The 18691-nt window shown below is 39.5% G+C and overlaps 1 protein-coding gene across 1 annotated transcript in view; it reads left to right on the top strand.

The window, feature by feature from the left end:
* MEE18 (maternal effect embryo arrest 18) overlaps nucleotides 1-18691 on the top strand; it is a 94654-nt gene that overhangs the window by 53329 nt on the left and 22634 nt on the right. Inside the window, exon 8 of the mRNA XM_089983032.1 lies at nucleotides 8383-8466. Within this exon, the coding sequence (XP_089839158.1) occupies nucleotides 8383-8466 (84 nt within the window). The remainder of the gene's footprint in view (nucleotides 1-8382; nucleotides 8467-18691) is intronic.

The raw sequence follows: 18691 nt of genomic DNA, 5'->3' as shown, positions 1-18691 counted from the left end.
AATCATCACTTAATGAGTACAACTGAAGACCCCGAGTGTGAAGTAATAGCTGTTTTTTTTCCCGCTACTCCAGTCCGTTAAATAAATTGGGATGCTATCTTCAATGCACAGTTTACTAGTAATGACATAAGTTTGAATGTCAGCCAACATGTGTTCTCCCTTTGAATTAGAACAAACAGAGATATTGTTTTCGAACTGGCTTTTAACTTAAGCTTGAAAATTGTTAAAAATTAGAGGACAAATCAGATTTATGCTTCAAGAAAGTATAACCAAGTATATCTGAAACGGATGGACAACATAAGCTCGACATAAGCCTACAATTCCCTCTAAATTACAGATATCGAGGTCCACACAACATGGCAGTGTAGTTCGTGATTACCCAATCTTTACTTTCCTCTCATCATTTTTTGTATATGAATTTGGTCATAGCACCAGACTGGAGTTTGATTTACAGAAATCGCCATAGCTGCAGCTTCTAAAACAACTTGATATAAGTATTAAAAGGGTACTTTGAGGGGAGTAGATCAATACACAGCATACCATGTATAGTTGGTGAACTTCAATGTAGCATTAGAGAGATTGGTCAGACTTCAGTCTATCCTGGAAACACAAGAACTATTTTCAGCACTAAGGATGTGTTTGATTGCTTGTCCAAGTTTGGACAGAACACATGTCCAGCATAGACAAAACACATCCTATCTAGGACAGAATATACTGTACTTGTGTAACGCCCCAAAATCCTGAACTTGTAAACTTTTTAGGAAAAATTTGTAGCTTTGCAATTAATCCTTTTTCAGAGTTTAAAATGATAGTTCAACGGAAAATAGTGTTTGAAAGAACAAGTCAATGGACCTTGGTCGCATTACAGGTGGACTTTCCTTTATACGATAGATTTGTATCTCTATACAATCATTGAAATCACATAGATTCAAAACAAGTTTTTTGATAATTAAAGTTTACACAAAAAAAAGAAATTCAAAAGAAATATTATACAAAATTACAAGATGTGCTCAGGAGCGAAACAACATAGAAAGAGTAGGATCTTGATATCACACGTCATCGCGCCATCACTTGCTGCATCAACTTAATCATTACCTATACCCCATAAAATGGGCCAGACTTATGAAAGCCTGATAAGTGCATAAACATAAAAAATCAGAATAAGACTAACATATGCGTTGTTAATTTCGCGATGTGCAGTTTCAAAATAAGTAAAATGATCATGGTAATCTCTTTTCGATAATTAACTGGCCTAAGGGTACACACATGATAAATGTAGAAACAACTGAGACTGTCCGAGGGTTTGTTATTCTATGTATTTTGATACCCCAGACAACTGGCTGAGTCTGCTCTTAAGGGCACGACCTATGATCGAGAGAGAATTTTTCAAAGGCTACTTGTTACAGGAAGATGCATCCGAACTTCTGCAGAAGTCATTGGGATCTACCACCTAGGATAATATTTGGTAGCCCAGTCCCCTAACTCCGATGATCGGGGATACTGAGTCATTGCTACTCGAAGAGCGTAGTTGTTAATAACTTGTCCATCGAAGTTTTTGTATCATCTTATCCTCTCTCTTGACGGAACCAAAAAGACGAATGAGTATGTCAAGTTTTATTTTAATTGACGACCCATTTTACATGCTCTGGTCTTTTAAACCAAATCGAGCATCTTGCCTGTGAAAGCGATCATCTCTATTTATGTGATTTTTTTTAATCATGGTGCATTGTCGCAGTACGATGTTACCATACACCTCCAGTCCAATCATCGTAATACTAACATGCCGTGCATGTCTGATAGTACCTCTACAATGAGAAGATATTGGTTTCTAAAAAAAAAAACCAGACATCATTTGAAAATTTTAATATCTCGTGCTTTAGGCCAGAAAATATCCGAGTCATTTTGGATACAGAAAAGGACCTGACATACGTACCACCAAAGGCTACGTAGTTGAGGCCTTTTTATTATGTTGGTTCGAGGAGAAAGCTCAGTTGCGAATATGCAAACACAAAACACTTGTTTTGCTTTTTGAGACAACGGACAATGCGAGCTTGAAATCTCGCATGTGAAATGTTTTAAAAATCGAGATTCGGCGAGGCTGCACAAATCTGCTTCTTTAAATACATACAAGCATAATCTAAAGTAGGCAGAAGTATGCAAAACTATGTACTTTATAAAATTATATATGTATATAGAATACATATATAGTAAAGTATAAGCGTGTGCACATTACAACGCGATGACAAAGTAAATGACATAAAGCAAGGCCCGATATGTGAAATCACACATCGAGATAAATAAATTGTGTAAGCGATGTCCGGTGTACGAAATCGTATATCAGGCTAAATAAATTGCGTAAGAGCCTGTGCACATTATAGCACAACGACAAAGTAAATGACATAAAGCAAGGCTCAATGTGTGAAACCACACATCGAGCTAGATAAATTACAGCAAGCTGAAGCCTATGCACATTAAAGCGTGATGACAAAGTAAATGATGTAATTTATAATAGACAAGAATATGCAAAACTGCATTCTTGAGTTATATATATATATATATATATATATATATATATATATATATATATATATATATATATATATATATATATATATAACGTAAATATAATACGTTTAAATTAGAAGTATTCCAACGTTGTTTTCGTATGCAACTTTTCCCTACTCTGACGATTCCGAGCGCAGGTTCTTAAAGGCTCATGCCTCGGTAAGCGTGTCTCGTCCATTGCGCCGACGTGGTGCGTTAAAAGATATTTTTATCATGAAATGATGTAAAAATGTTAATATCTTATATTAATAGAATATGCGATGATTGTGTCGCAGGGGTTGAACCCGAACCCAGTTCGAGTCCAAGACGGGTTTGGACTTGGTTGATTACTGAGGGCTTGATTCCTAACCGATTAGGGACCGAGCTAAACTCAGTTGGGCCTAAGGCAACAATCGTTGCTACTGCGCGTGAGGGCGACAACCTGAAGAGAAAAGAAAATAGGCGGGGGGAGCTGGGGGGCTAGGTTGCTCGTCTAAGCCGGAGCGAACCCAACCCGAGCCCCAGGGTGCACCTAACTTGGGGCACCCAAGCGTGGTTGGGATGGTGGGCTCGACTCAGTCGAGCCCAACCCAACCCACTCGATACCTTGGGCCAGTGGAGTGGGTGGGCTCGATAGGGTCGAGCCCTCCCCGTCCCTAACAGGGTTCGAGGAGCCAAGCGAAAACCGAGCACAACAACATCCCTATTGTCGCTGTTGCTGCTTGGGAAGGTGAAACAGAATCACTCCGCCCAGGTGGCACTGGACTCCTGACCGCACAAGTGATGTCAGAGGGGAGGGAGTGGGTTCCCTTCAGTCGCCAGAAAAAGAAAGGCATCAGTAGCCTCTGGCTGCTGCCGACCCTTTTTCCTCCAGAAATAAAACAAAGAGGGTGGCAAGCCAGAGCCACCACCACTAGTGTCTCTGGTTGGTTGGCAAAAACAGGGGAAAAAGAGGGGCGACATCCTAGTGGTGCCATTGCTCAGGAAGGATGGCGACATCGGGTTGGTGTCGCCATCACCAAAGAGAGAGAGAAAGGAAAGAGTGCGCGACACCCTCTCTCCTAGCGAGTCAACAAGGAAGAAAAGAGAGGAAGATGAGTGGCGGCTTCAACCGCCCCACTTGGTCGGCCACTCAATGGCCACAACAACATCCAACATCTGCTGCTGTCCTCTAAGAAAATAAAGGAAGAAGGAGAAGAGGGACTTACTTGCGAGCGTCCGGCGAGGTGTAGGGAGATGGGAGGAAGAGAGTCGGGGGTCCGACGAGGTGCAGGGAGACGGGAGAGAGTGACAGGAGGGGGGGGGGTCTGGTGAGAGAGAGAGAGACGGGAGGGCTCAGGTGTGTTTTCCGACAAGGGAGAGAGACGGGTCGGGAGTCAAGTTTTGTTAAAGAAAGACCCCCCCTCCCATTGGGGGTTTAAATGGACCACGGGGTGTGTGGGGGGGGGGGATGTCCACCTGGATCCAAAAACCGTTTTTTTTTTTGGAATCATATAGGATTTCACAACTTGTCCAACATTTTCTTCGACTAGACAAGGACATGTGTTCCTTGTGTCCCGTGTTTGATTTAAACAATGCGAACAATTTGGATACATATGTAAAATGGGTTGGATAGCTTCGTTTCAGATCGTACGACCCAAACTGCCCCATATATTTGAATAAGTTTGTACTTTTGATTGAATTTTATCCCTAGATATGGATCTCAAATTGGATCCAACTACCAAAAGATGTTTAAATTTTGGATAATTTGAGAAAAAATAGGAATTCATATTTTTGGATATACAACTATTTTAATGGGTATCATATTGGTTCCAACTATGAAACTAGGTAAAAAAAATATGGATTTTAGACCCGAATATAAATCTCGAAATGGATCCAAATACTAAAAAATGTTTAAAATTTGAGTAATTTGATAAAAAAAGGAAATTCATATTTTTTTGCATATACAACTGATTTAATGGGTATCATTAGGTGTGTCAATGGGTCGGGTTTGGTTCGGACCCAGGAAGGACCAAACCCAGATTTGATTTGAAATGATGGTACCGGGTCCAAACCCAGGTCTAATCATGTCTACCATATGAGAAACCATACCTAGATCCTACAAGCATTACATGAACCAAACCCGGACCATACTCGGTACAATAATATTTTTTACTTTTTTAAATTGAAAAATTACAGATCTTAGTCAGAACTCAGGTCGGACCCGGGTCTGGTATGAAATTTCACAAACCATACCCGACTCCATATATTAATCGGACCCTTTGAGCTTAACCCAAATTCTAATCGAACCTCTTTGTTAATCACCAAACCCTGACCCTATTAGGTTTTGGTAGGAGTTCGGTTCGGGTAAAGCCTGACCCATTGACACCCCTAGGTGTCATATTGGATCCAATTATGAAAAAATGTCAAAAAATTATGGATTTTAGTCTCAGATTTGGGTATTGGATCCAAATACCAAACAATTTTCAAAATTTGTGTGTTTTGGCAAAAAAAAAAGAAATTCATACTTTATGAATATACAAATGCAAAAACCACATAAAAAAATAGGAAATTCATTCATAAATTTATCTATTCATACATTGAGAATTTTTTTTATAATAAACTAAATTTATCTATTCATTCATAAATGAAATATGTTAAATTTAAAAATTATAATATAAATAAAAAAAAAATCAAAATAATTAAGAAAAAAGTTAAAAACAAAAAAAATTTCCAATCAAATGAGAAATTGGTCTTCATCATCTATTGTAGGATGAAATATGCATTTGAATACAACAACAACAACAACTACGCCTTCATCCCAAAACAATTGGGGTCGGCGATATGAACCAACAAAGAAAATCATTATGGGTCTTCCACATGAATCCTTCTCCTCCATTCATTTCTATCCAATGCCATGTCCTCGGTGAGGTTCAAAGCATTCATATCCTTTCTTATCACCTCCATCCATGTCTTCCTAGGCCTACCCCGACCTCTTTTAACTAATATATTTTCTCATTTCTCCATCCTTCTAACTGGAGCATCATTAGGCCTTCGTCGAATATGTCCAAACCACCGTAAACGATTCTCTCTCATCTTATTTTCAATGGGTGCAACGCCTACCTTCTTACATATCTCCTCGTTCCGAATCTTATCTTTTATTGTATTTCCACACATCCATCTCAGCATACGCATCTCAGCTACACTCATTTTTTGAATATGATGTCTCTTGGCAGCCCAACATTTCGTACTATATAGTAAAGCGGGCCTAATAGTCGTCCTATAAAACTTTCCCTTCAACCGCAATGGCATTCTACGATCGCACAACACTCCAGTTGCACTCTTCCATTTCATCCACCCAACCTTTATCCTATGATTTACATCTCCATCAATTTCTCCATACTTTTGAATGATAGATCCCAAATATTTGAAAGAATCATCCACCGGTATTTCATGCTCACCAAGTTTCACTACACTCCCATCACTACTTCGTTGCTTACTAAATCGACATTCCATGTATTCTGTCTTACTCTTACTCAACTTAAAACCTCTTGCTTCCAATATTTGTCTCCATAATTCTAACTTAGCATTAATCCCAGCTCTAGACTCATCAATCAAAACAATATCATCAGCAAACAACATACACCACGGCACATTTTCTTGAATTGATCTCGTAAGCTCATCCATCACTATAGCAAATAGGAAAGGGCTTAAAGCAGATCCTTGATGTAACCCGACCGTTATAGGAAAATTGGTTGTCACCCCTCCACAAGTGCGGACATTGGTTACTACTCCTTCATACATATCTTTAATTATACTAATGTACTTGAGAGAAACACCTTTCTTCATCCTTGTCCACCAGAGAACGTCCCTAGGTACTCTATCGTAAGCCTTCTCCAAATCAATAAAAACCATATGCAAATCTTTGTTCCTCTCTCTATTTCTCTCAATAAGTTGTCTAAGAAGATGTATAGCTTCCATAGTTGATCTTCCAGGCATAAAACCAAATTGATTCTCCGATATCATGACAACCTTCCTCAACCTAGACTCAATCACCCTCTCCCAAAGTTTCATAGTATGACTCATGAGTTTTATACCACGATAGTTTGTGCAATCTTGTATATCACCCTTATTCTTATATAGAGGCACCAAGGTACTCTTCCTCCACTCATTAGGCATTTTATTTGTCCGCCAAATCTTGTTAAAAAGATTTGTCAACCATTCTAAACCTTTCTCTCCCAAGCATTTCCAAGCCTCGATAGGTATACCATCTGGGCCAACTGCCCTTCTTGATTTCATTTTCTTCAAAGCCTCTGCAATTTCTTTCTTTTGAATCTTGCGCATGAAGTCACGATTCATGAAAAGAAATATGCATTTGAATAGAAATCAGAAATCGAAAATTAGAAATCAATCGTGTTAGGTCTTTTGGAGCCCTCGTCTTTTGCTAGATTAAGGTTTTTAAACCTTAATTTGGTCCTTTGATTGAGGGCTTCCAAAGCTCTAATCACATCTAATTGAGGGCTTCTACTCTTGGGTGAGAGTTTTCGGAAGAGAGAGAGGCATAGGGGTGTCTCTGAGGCAATCGTTGCAGTTGCTGCTGCTTCTTCTCATCACTGCCGTTTGGTGGTCACGAGCGTGGCAACGGTGAGAGTGTTGTGGTGGTGGTGCTGGAGAGGAGAGGGAGGCAGATGTTGGGGGGGCGGGGTATTTTTTTTAAAAGGTGTGTCCCCTGTCCTTGCCCACATCGTTCTGGGGGGGGCTGCATTTTTATTTTTGTCTTTTGGGACACGTGGATGCACAAAACTGTTGTCTGCGGCGTCCCATGCATCACACGGGACGTGCAGTCAAACATGCCCTAAAGAATTACAGGAGTGACATGAAGTATGTCGTACTCAATAAATCACGTGTACTTTTGAGAACCAAGCAAATACTTAAAAGTGAAAAGGAAGCCAACTATGTTTTAGTGCCATTATTATACCATCATCATGCCTTTAACCATTGATATGGATTGGTTGTGAGTTATCTGTATCTGTACACTAAACCTGTCGCATCCTCCACATCATGGTTGCGGGAATTTGCTTCGTTACAACTGTATCAATGCAGTTAATATGTCATAGAGAACAACATAAATAGCACTTACAACTAGTAGTTTTATTTTCTAACTAGTTCAATGATTTCACTCTTTCTACTAAAAACCACAAACTTTAGAAGCAAGGAGAAGTGGAGAACCATGCTTGGACACAGCTACATGGTGAAATGGCGAATTGTAAATGTAAAGTTTATTAAGGATTAGCGGAACTCCATTGTGAGAGATTAATGTTTAGAAGATAGTTCTACTGGCATTTTTGTTGATTAATGAAGATGCAAACACATAAACAGAAGATTGTATGCTTGAATGATTAATTTGTGTTGATAATGTTTCTGAGCCTAATTGATGATATTCTACCAGAAAGTATAATGAGTTGCTTATGCTTCTTAAAGAAATTGTTAATAAGATTTTATGAACATTCCTGAAAGCAAAGAAAACATCTTATGAGTAGGACATAGATGTGTTAAGGGTTCTAAGCATGATATTCCTCTTTGCCTTTGCCTTTACAGAATAAATATTTGATAGATCTGAGGTGCATTATCTAGTTATATGGGTTTTCCATGTTTATACATAGATGATTGTTATTTCACGTGAAAAATTTATTAAATTTCTATAATCACCAAGGATGAAATTTTACTTTTTCTTATGCGTTATACATTATTATTTTGGGCGACTGCTGGTAAATGTGTTCTGAGTTCCTTTCTTAGGTTCTTTCAAGAATTATCTTCTAAAGTTGAAACTGACAAGATTATTAAGATGGATTTGTTCAGTGTAGCTCATCAATCCCATCACTTCCATCAAGAATAAAACGTGTGTTCTACTTATCAAGTGAGGGCAATAATCTATTGCATGAGGTAAAATGAAGCATTTTTAAACCTTATTGTTATGACTGGTTAGATCTTTAGTTTTTTTGACATGGTCTTTTTTCATGGAATTGAAACAAAGAAAACTATACCTGAAAAATGTAATGCAAAATCTTGGTTTGCTGTCTTAAGGTTATTCACATAATGTCATTGTAAATTATGTTTATATATGTTCATCCTGGATACATATGTCATCATATTCACATGCTATTTTTGACCAAGGCTTCTACTTTAAGATCCACTCTTATATGACACTCTGTATCATAAAAGCTTTAAAGGTGTTATTTCCCAGGTTACTGAGTCATGTCTGACAAAGTAATGAAATAAAGTGTTGGCTATCCGTATGTGGTTATGTTTAGAGAACAGTTGTCTGGAACTGGAAAAGTTAGGTTTTCATCATTCACCTCATTGAACATGAAAAAGTGAATCCTTCTATATGATAGACATAGTTGCTTGACTTTGGTCCTTTTTTCTGAAGTTTCGGTGCAAGACAATATGGTGGCAATTCCTATGTTTGCTGTTGTCACATTATCTTGATTTTTGAGACATTAGTGTTTCTTCATGTGCTGTACCTTCTTGAACTGGAGGGCTTCAATTTTTTTTTGCCTTATCAATATGAGAACCTAGATTGTCAGTAATGACCTGGATTTAGTTGATTCTGTTTCCTCCCTGATCTTTTTGCATCTTGTAAAACCAGTAATGGATTCTAAGACTAATTAGGTATTTTATTCAGACTTATGTCAGAGATTTTCAAGATACATGAACAGGATCTAATGTGAGAAATAACTAGGTTTTCTGCAACTTGTCATTGGACCCAGAACAAGAAGTTCCCTTATTTATTGTTTTGGAGTCTCCAATATCATCCTCTACAAATCATCCGCATTCCATTCTAGATAAATGCAACTTCCACTCTTACAGTATTCAGCAAATCATCTTGATAAATAAGTTCATTCAACATTTCTGCTGTGTTTAGTATAGTTCTTGTAATAACCTGGATTTTTTTTGGATCCGGACCTGGACCCGACCCGGACCCAACCTGAGGCACCGCCTCTCGTGCCTTTATGAGAGAGCGAGGCAAAGGGGGGAGGTTTCTCGAAACCTCCTTCCCCTCTGCCCTTTCACCGTCTCTCTCACCCTCTCTTACTTTCTCGACTCTCTCTCCCTCACCGACTCTCTCTCGTCCCTCTCTGCACTCTCTCCCCACCCACTTCCTCTGCATTGCCGAGCACTGCCATCGATGTAACGCCCCAAAAATCCAAGACTTGTAACTTTTAGAATAGTTTAGAAAGCTTTGAAATCATACAATTATCAATCTAAATAGTACTTCAGCGGAAAATGATATTTTTTAAATAAGTCGATGGACCTTGAGCGCATTATAGCATAAACTTTCCTTTACCGAATTCCGCACAACTATTGAAATCGAATGGTTTTAAAATGCAATTTCAATGATGGAGAATTTGTTTGTTGAAACCAAGAAGAAGTTTACTAAAACAGTTTTAGTAACTCAAGGTTTAATAAGAAGAGAAATTTTGAAATACACTTTATACCAAATTTACCAACATGTCCTCAGGAGCGAGACGTCAGGGAAAGAGCATCTTGATCTCATCACGCCATCGTGTCATCGCAAGCTGTATCACCTGTACACCACCTGCCCATCAATGGGTCAGTTTCACGAAAAACTGGTAGGTGCACAAGAGAATCAATATAGAACTGAAATAAGCAATTAAAACAAATTATGAGTTATATTTGGCAGGTGCAATAGACTATGCAAATGAGTAAGCATTTCTAACATGAATATTTGAATATGCAAACAAATAAAGGTTTACAAAATTTTACGGCAAGTAACTACCTCACTCATAAGGTGCAAGAAATTACACGACAAACAGTCTATAAGTTGCACTCGGTAAGCAGTCATACAACAATAGTTATACTAACCAGAAGCTGTAAGCAACTAATAAGACAGGCAACTCCATTAGTCTTAGTTATAAACAATTCGTAGGTCATGAGTTGCAAGCAGCCGCATTATTCTTAAGATTTCAACCAGTTTGTAGATTTCGAGTTGTAAGCAATCACATTGACAAGCCAGAATAGTTTGACCAAGTAGTAAAGCATGTCACAAGTGTCATATTGCAACTAGCATAATGCTATTATCATAAGTATTTAACTAGCACGAGCAATCGGTTATTACAAACAAGGAACTAATGTAACGCTACAACCAGCGTGCATATTTCAGTAATGTGAATAGTTTATCTTATGTTTCGATATTAGCTGGCCAGGCGGGTACGCGCAAGGCACGAAACATAGAAACAGTCGAGACTAGTCCAGGGGTTTATTATGCTATGTGTTTTAGATAACCCGGATGACTGACTGAGTCCGCTCCTAAGGGGATGGCCAGTGACCAAGAGAGTAAATCCCCAAAGGCATAGGTGGTTTGTGGATGCATCCAACAGTAAGCTACCATTTGTAGCCCATTTCCCCTAACTCCGATGACTGGGGAATCCGAGTCTTTTGCCCGTAACTGCCATTAAAGGACCTGTTCATCAAAGTTTTGTACCATCCGTCCTCTCTCTTGACGAACCATGTCGAACGAGCACGACGGGGGTTTCTTAACCGCCGCCCCGTTCTACATGCTTTGGTCTTTCGACCCACTCGAGCATCTTGCCTGTGAAGGCGAAACCATCACCATTATGTGTGTTATACGCGCCATTGCACGTTCGAGGTAAACATAGACCCCTCATCTTACTCATCGTAATACACAACGTACATGTTCAAAAGTACAATCACGATGAGAGGGGGATGGATTTCTCATATGAAATCCCCAACACATCTGCTTTGTAAAAGTACACAGTATAATCATTAAATTTCATATTTGTCATGCTCTAGTCCTTTAGACCATTGTTTTAAAACTCGCCGAGTCAACTCGTTGACTCGGCTCGGCTCGGCCCTCCAGCGAGTCAACCCGGCAAGGCAAACTCGGTTTGCCAAAACTCGGGCTTGACTCGGCCTGACTCGGCTTGACTCGGCTTGACTCTGCCTGACTCGGGCGAGTTTTGGGATGTTTGAAATTTGTTTTTTGAGTTTCAAATTACAGTTTCGAAATATATAAGTACATATATTTTAACAAGGGTTACCCCCAGATTTTGTATAAAAAAGAAAATAAAAATCATTTAAAGATAAAAAAACATTTAAATCCATAGAATAAAATCGCCATGTTGTTCAAACTACTGTTCACCCTCTGTTATCAACTTATTCTAGCAAAATATTTTAAAGAAATGATTCTCACTATATATGGAGGGTCAACTGTGCCTATGGGAAGTCACATTTAGGTTTCATCATCCATTTGTTATGTGAACAAGCATTGTACATATTCAAATATTAGTAGTCTTTTTATAGTTGTGCCATTAATATATTTCCTGCATAGTTTTATACATGAGAAAATTGCTTATTTATGTTGATATTGGGCATTCTGTAAACTTTCAATATGCACATATATCCCTATTTTACATTTATGGATTTGTTAGAGGGGGAATTAAAACTTTTAAAACAAGCTAGCATATATGATTGGCCATTTTAGGAACCTTAGGTAGTAGCAGACTAAACTCATGGTGACCAAATCCTCTAATTCAAGTCATGAATTAGTAAAAGTGCTTGTATAGATATCAAATTCAATTATTCAAGCAAACCTCTATAGCTCTTTACAGTTGTTTTTATATTCTTACAAACATTTGGTGACTATGTTTACTCAAAAACATGGTTTCAGACAAATTATATATTGTTTTTCTTTTAAAATCAAAAGTTAACAAAACCCGGTCCGAGTCACCGAGTTGACCCGCCGAGTCACGAGTCAATAAAGAACGAGTCGAGTTCCGAGTCACGGGTTTTAAAACCTTGCTTTAGACCCTCACGAGCCTCTTGCCTGTTAGGCGATCATCAACATTACATGATTGCAATAAGGTGCCAAAACACGTTTCAAGGTTACCATATACCTCTCAACCGATCATCGTAACATCAACGTGACGTACCTGTCCAAAGGTACGGCCATACCTATTAAAAGGTACAACTACGATAAACGGGGGAAATCGTTTCTCAAAAGAAACCCCAACATTTATCCTTTATAAGAGAAGTGATACAATAATTACTCTGTTTCATAAGATCAAGTCTTTTAATTTATATTAACACAATGACATGTTGTACGATATGAGATTTGCCTCGAATCACTCTTTTGAAGTGACGATACACATTGCATGCAGGAGATTGTTGCGGGTCTAGCTTCCGTTCTCCAAAGACACGGCAATTTGAGGGACTTGCTTGATATATATTGAAACTCCCAAAACCTTCGAGCTTGCTTTGCAAGGTTGCACCCTTGATAAGTTGTGACCCTTTTTAGAGTTTCTGAATCATATTAAAATATCACATTATAGTTGTAAAACATTTTATTCGAAAGTATTGTCTTGAACAAAACTTAGTTGCACTTTCGCAACCTGCAACACTTCCAATTTTCGCTTTTGCAAAACGGTGCATCTAAAAACTGGATTCGCATAAGGAATCCTTTTAAAAGGAACTGTTGTGCACAAGCGCAACTCGCATCCTTCAAAAATTAGCAAGAACATGATATATAGAAGGCTGCATCGACTTGTATACCATAACTGCGAGCATGAGAACATTATAGCGTGATAGCAAAGTACTAAGCAATACTCGACATGCAAAATCGCACATTGAGCGAAAGAAGTATAAGCAAAACGCACGAGGTACAAATTTGTACATCGATTGAATATCTAAACAAGCAAGTAATTATGCAAACAAGGCATGAGGTACGAAACCATACATCAGTCACATATCTAAGCAAGCAAGTAAATGTGCAAATAAGGAACACAGTACGAATCCATATCTCAACCAATAAGCGTGCAAACAAGTAAATACGCAAGACAAATAAGTACATGAAGGAAATAAAGTATGACTAGGCATATATAGCATGACTGTTTTAATTATTTCAACTTAATTCAGTTCATATACTGCCCTTTTGCGCAACTTTCCCCTACCTTGAGGTTTTCAGGGTTGCACGCATCATTGAACATAGTAATGTACATCTCGGGCTGCGGGATGCGAGGGTGCTCCATTGTGCAAATCTGTGAAGAACAAATAAATAGCAACTCGAATAAGAAAAAGAAGGGGCTTGGTGGACTCAGTTGTGATCCTGATCCAACCCGACATTAAACAAGGGATGTCGGTCCGCTAGGGCACTTGGCGGTGACAGAAGGTGGTAGGGGCCCTACCCTCCACCCATCTTCTGACATCGCAGACAGGGGCCAAGGGCTAGGTTGTTGCCTGCCAGAAGGCAGAAAACTGCAGAGCTTAGATCCTGCGAATAGTTGGAAGTCATAGGAGGTAGTAAGGGTTCAACCCCTATCGACCCACCGAAAGGACTCAGTCGGCAGGGACTCAGCCCCTGTCGATCCGCCAGAGAGCGCGTGCCAGGGGCAAAGCCCAGTGCCGAAAGGGGGTGCATGGCAGGAGTCGAGGCCCCTGCTCGCTAGAAACATCAAACGACAGGGGCCGAGGCCCCTGCCTGCCGAAATAAGACGCACGGCATGGGCCGAGGCCCATGCCTGATAAAAAACCCTCAAATGGCAGGGATCGAGGCTCCTGCCTATCGGAATAATCGCACGACAGGGGCCTTGGCCCCTGCTTGACGGGACACATCATCCCTATGAAATTAAGCGACAGAAATTATGTAACATGAGCTTCAATCATGAAGCACCATACATGGGGGTAAAGGCTTATAGGGGATTGTGGATGGTTCCGATTCGAAACCTAAACTATCCCTTACTAAGAAAGAGGGAGATAAAGAGGTCCCATTATTAGAAGAGGAGAAAATCAAGGCTCTAGCCTCCTATGAAAAAAAATCAAGGATCACGCCACTCCAAGCTTGACCTAGGAGCAAAGGTCAATTTTCACGTACATTTTAAAGCTCGGTTCGAAAAACGAGAGAAGCCATCCATAGCCGCCCATTTCTGAAGTTTCAAAACAGCAAAAGAGCACAAGGTGAGCTCCCATTTGAGTTGATTCTATTGTAATAATGCTCTTGTTTCAATTTACATACTGAATCCCATGGATTTTTCCTTTTAAAGAAGGGGTTCGTCCGGATGATGGATCAAACCATTCCCGTAAAATGACATATATTAAGTAGCTTCCTTGATGATTTTTCAGCATTCATGCATTAATTAGATTTAATTCATATTTTATTTCGTTAATTTAGCATATTTTAGAAATTAATTAGGTTGCATTTAGTGTTTATTTCAATTTTGTTTCATTTCAGTTGTTCTTTGTTTTTAGCAGTGAGTCCACACGTTATTTTATATATATATTTTTTAAAAATGACAAAAAAATTATATTATGTGTGAATAGCTGTCCCTGATAATCTGCAAAAAAATTGGAATCGTTTGAGTTCATTTGCTTTGTTCAAAATTCAAAATGCCAAGTCGAGTTTTAAAACCTGGAAAACATTGATGATGTTGGATCTCAACTTGTAAAATCGAGATCTCCCTCATGGGAGATCTGATTCCTGATCCAAAAATTGCCCTGAACTCAAAATTGAGTTTAGTATTTAATCTGATTTTATCCGATTTTTCTAAATTTTTTGCTACCTGACAAAAATCCGAGAGCTCGGGACATATGTCAGAGCCCAATTTGAGCCTCTAAGACTCAGGATCGATTTGAGTCAACTGGTTCTCTCTGAATATAGCTCCAAATCCAAATCTGTAAAAAGAGAACTTCATGTTATAAATGTCCTCTGTTTGATTATGAAATTTTGTAATTTTTAGAACAATGCCCTTGCCTATGCTTCCTTCACGTCAGGACGACGGAAGCGCCTCTGACCTTTTATTTTTGGTGTTAGCTTGCTAAGATCGTCACTTTTGCAGCTCGTACGACGGATCCCGCTCGCGCTCCGCGGCCCGAGCCGTCAATCGTTTACACTCGCAGACGCCAACAAACTTGCAACTCCCCACGGTAGGGGAAGATTGCACGAAGGATTTGGACAATTGAATTAAGTTCAATTAACTAAAAAAGACAATTAAATATATATATATACAAATATATATTTATACGAGTGCACATTTAACTCATGGACGCGGTTTTGCGATCCTTGTCCTTTACTTTCTGTCAAGTCTTTACCTTGCCGTCGCGCTTTGCGCCCATGCTCTTGCTTTTGTAAATGTTTTGTTACTGCCTTGCTATTGCAGGTGACGCTCAGGTTTTCGCTCATTGCACGTGCTATAAAGGCATCCTCGTGGAGGATGCAAAAGCATTTACCACTCTCTCTCTCTTACGAGAAGAGTTGAGTTGAGAGCTTGGCGATACATCCTCGTCTAAGGAGAGGGATACCTCGCAAGGATCCTGGCTCTTTGAGTACGCAGTCCTATAAAGTAGACTTGAGATTTTAGGGAGTTGCGCAAAAGCATCAAAGACTGCTCAAATCGAAGTATTTGGAAGAACGTGTTTGGCTGGTTCTGTTCGTCTATTCGGCATATCTCAGGTAACCCTGAATTGGGGCTTGAGCGAACTTCTTAGCGGGGCTTCTGTTGAGAAACCCGTATCCCGTCTATCGAGGCCGGTATCGAGTCATGCGAGACATGTAGATACCCCGATAGCAGATGAGATTCGAGAAAATCACATGCCAGATGTTGGCACAAGCAGTTGGTTGTTTCAAAAGATAAAGAATGTCAAAAGTAAGTTTGAGAAACATTACATCTTTGTGAAACATTTATGTTGAGGTTTCTATTGAAGAACTACACCCCCTTTCATCCTAGAGTACTTGTAGTCGTGCACTACACGCTAGTACGATGATCGGATCAGACGATTGTGCGACCTCGAATAGTGCTAAATGCACAATGCTGTAATCACATCAATGGTGTCTGATCGCCTTCACAGGCTAGATGCTCGAGTGGTTGAAAGACCACAATATAGAATGGGTCGTTAGTTAAGCAACACCTAACGCACCCATTCGCTTCTTGTTGTCTGTCAGGGGAGAGGACATAGCGGTACAAAACTCCAATGGACAGGTTGTTTAACAACTACCCCACGGGCAAAGATCTGGCCTCCCCAGTCATTGGAGCTAGGGGAAAGGGGCTACAAAAGTTAGCTCAACACTTCTGCAGAAGTTGGATGCATCCATGACACTGCTTACCTGCCTTTGGGGAATCCTCTCTCGGCTAAAGCCGTCCTCTTAGGAGCAGACTCAACTAGCTATTCGGGTTATTGAAAATACATAGAATAACTGACGCCCGAACTAGTCTCAGTTGTTTCTACGTTTTGCCTGTGCGTACCCGTACACCAGTTATATCGAAACATAAGTCTGTTTACACTGGTTGATGAGTCATAAGACTTTCGTGTGTTTTGGATACGTATTTTTGTCAAATAAAAGCTTATCGATGAAATTACGTATGACTTTGTGTGTCCCCGAGATTCTTATGATTATTATGCTTATGTTAGCATATAGGTGGATGACATGTTACACCGACAAATGATTAGTTTAGACTATTTAGGTGAATAACACATCACACCTACATAGTTATATTGCAGAGAATTGCGTTATGATTGCCTAAGTGAATATAGCATACCTGTATAGCATGATTGATAAGTATCGTGAATATTTGATTAAAATGTCTTGAAGAGATGGGCGTGAGTTACATGTTAGAAAGGTCGAATGCGATGTGCTTTGAGATAAGAATTGTGAATGCATATGATGATGCAATGATCTGAATTGTCTTACATGCATATATAACTTGAATCCTGTGAATTTAGTGAACTACGTAGGAGTTACATATGTTGATGTTTAGTCGATTCATATTATGTAATCTGCGTGTTCTTATGTGTATAAAACTCATGCTTTGTTTATGCATGCTTTGAGATCCTATTTGAGGAATGCAATGTTCCTGGTGGCAATGATACGATGCGTAGTATTATATGCTTCTGTGTGATGTGATTGATATGCCACGTGATAAGAAATGTTGAAAGTATGCGATAAATGTTCATGGTTCATAGAACCTTATTGGAGGAATGTATGATCTTGTGATTTTGTTTTACCATGTGAAGTGATTCGATGCATATTGCTGGTATACATGCTTGTGCCCAGATTGATGGCTACTGACCCCAAGAGTGGTCAATTGTATTGATGCATGTATCACTGAGTATGATATCTGTTGAGGACCTGATCTCTAAAGGATTATCTGCGAGGGCGTGTATGATCAAGACCAGGTAACCGACTAGAGTGGTAGATTCTCTGTGAGGATGTAAACTGTCCATGAATGGGTAGTCGCAAAGACGGTGAACTCCTTTGAGGAAGTGTATGGTCCAAGACAAGGTATACCATCTAGGGCGGTAATTCCTTGTGAGATTGTACATTTCCCAGACCAGGTGATCCGACGTGGATCTTGTTAATTATAATAGTGGCTATCGACCCCGAGAGCGGTCATTTGTGTTGATCCGTGTATCACAATAATTTTCATTGCATATGACATTTATTGAGGACTGAGTTCTCAAAGGATTCTTTGTGAGGGTATGTATGTCCAAGATCTGGCAATCCGGCTAGAGTGGTAGAATCTCTGTGAGGAGGTACACTGTCCAAAAGCGGGTAGCCGCAAAGACGGTGAACTCCTGTGAGAAAGTATATTGTCCAAGACCAGGTATACCATCTAGGGAGGTAATTCCTTATGAGGTCGTACATTTTCCCAGACCTAGCGATCCGACGTGGAACTTGTAATTTTAATTACCATAAAAAGTTATGGTGAGCTTCTGTTTTAGCATGATTACATGCTGAACCCTGATGTGAGAATCAAATCTTTATTGATTTTAGATAATGTTTTGTGCCTTTTATAGAAGGGTGGGTTTTTCTGAGAACGTATGACGCCTTAAGTGAGTCATAACAGGTGACAGTTGGCCGCATAAGGCCTTGAGAGATGAGAATAAGTTAAAGTTGTTCAGGACAAAGAGTTTGTTAGAAATTGTGAGAGCGACAACCGACGCCCTGATAATGGTGTAGAGACCCGTTCAAGGAACGAGAACAAGCTTGTTGCGTGGTAGTTCACAACTTACGATCAAATGAATCGTCATGCTGCGTTTAACAGTTACACTACTTATTTTGAACTGCTTACCTGCTTTGTACTGCTTACTGGTTTAACTGCTGATCTACTATAAACGGCTTAGCATGCTGAATTAA

The sequence above is a fragment of the Nuphar pumila genome, chromosome 12, assembly GCF_984573655.1.
Source record: "Nuphar pumila chromosome 12, dmNupPumi1.hap1.1, whole genome shotgun sequence".
Lineage (NCBI taxonomy): Eukaryota > Viridiplantae > Streptophyta > Magnoliopsida > Nymphaeales > Nymphaeaceae > Nuphar > Nuphar pumila.
The sequence above is the reverse complement of the archived record's forward strand: the minus strand, read 5'-3'. Positions and strand labels throughout refer to the sequence as shown.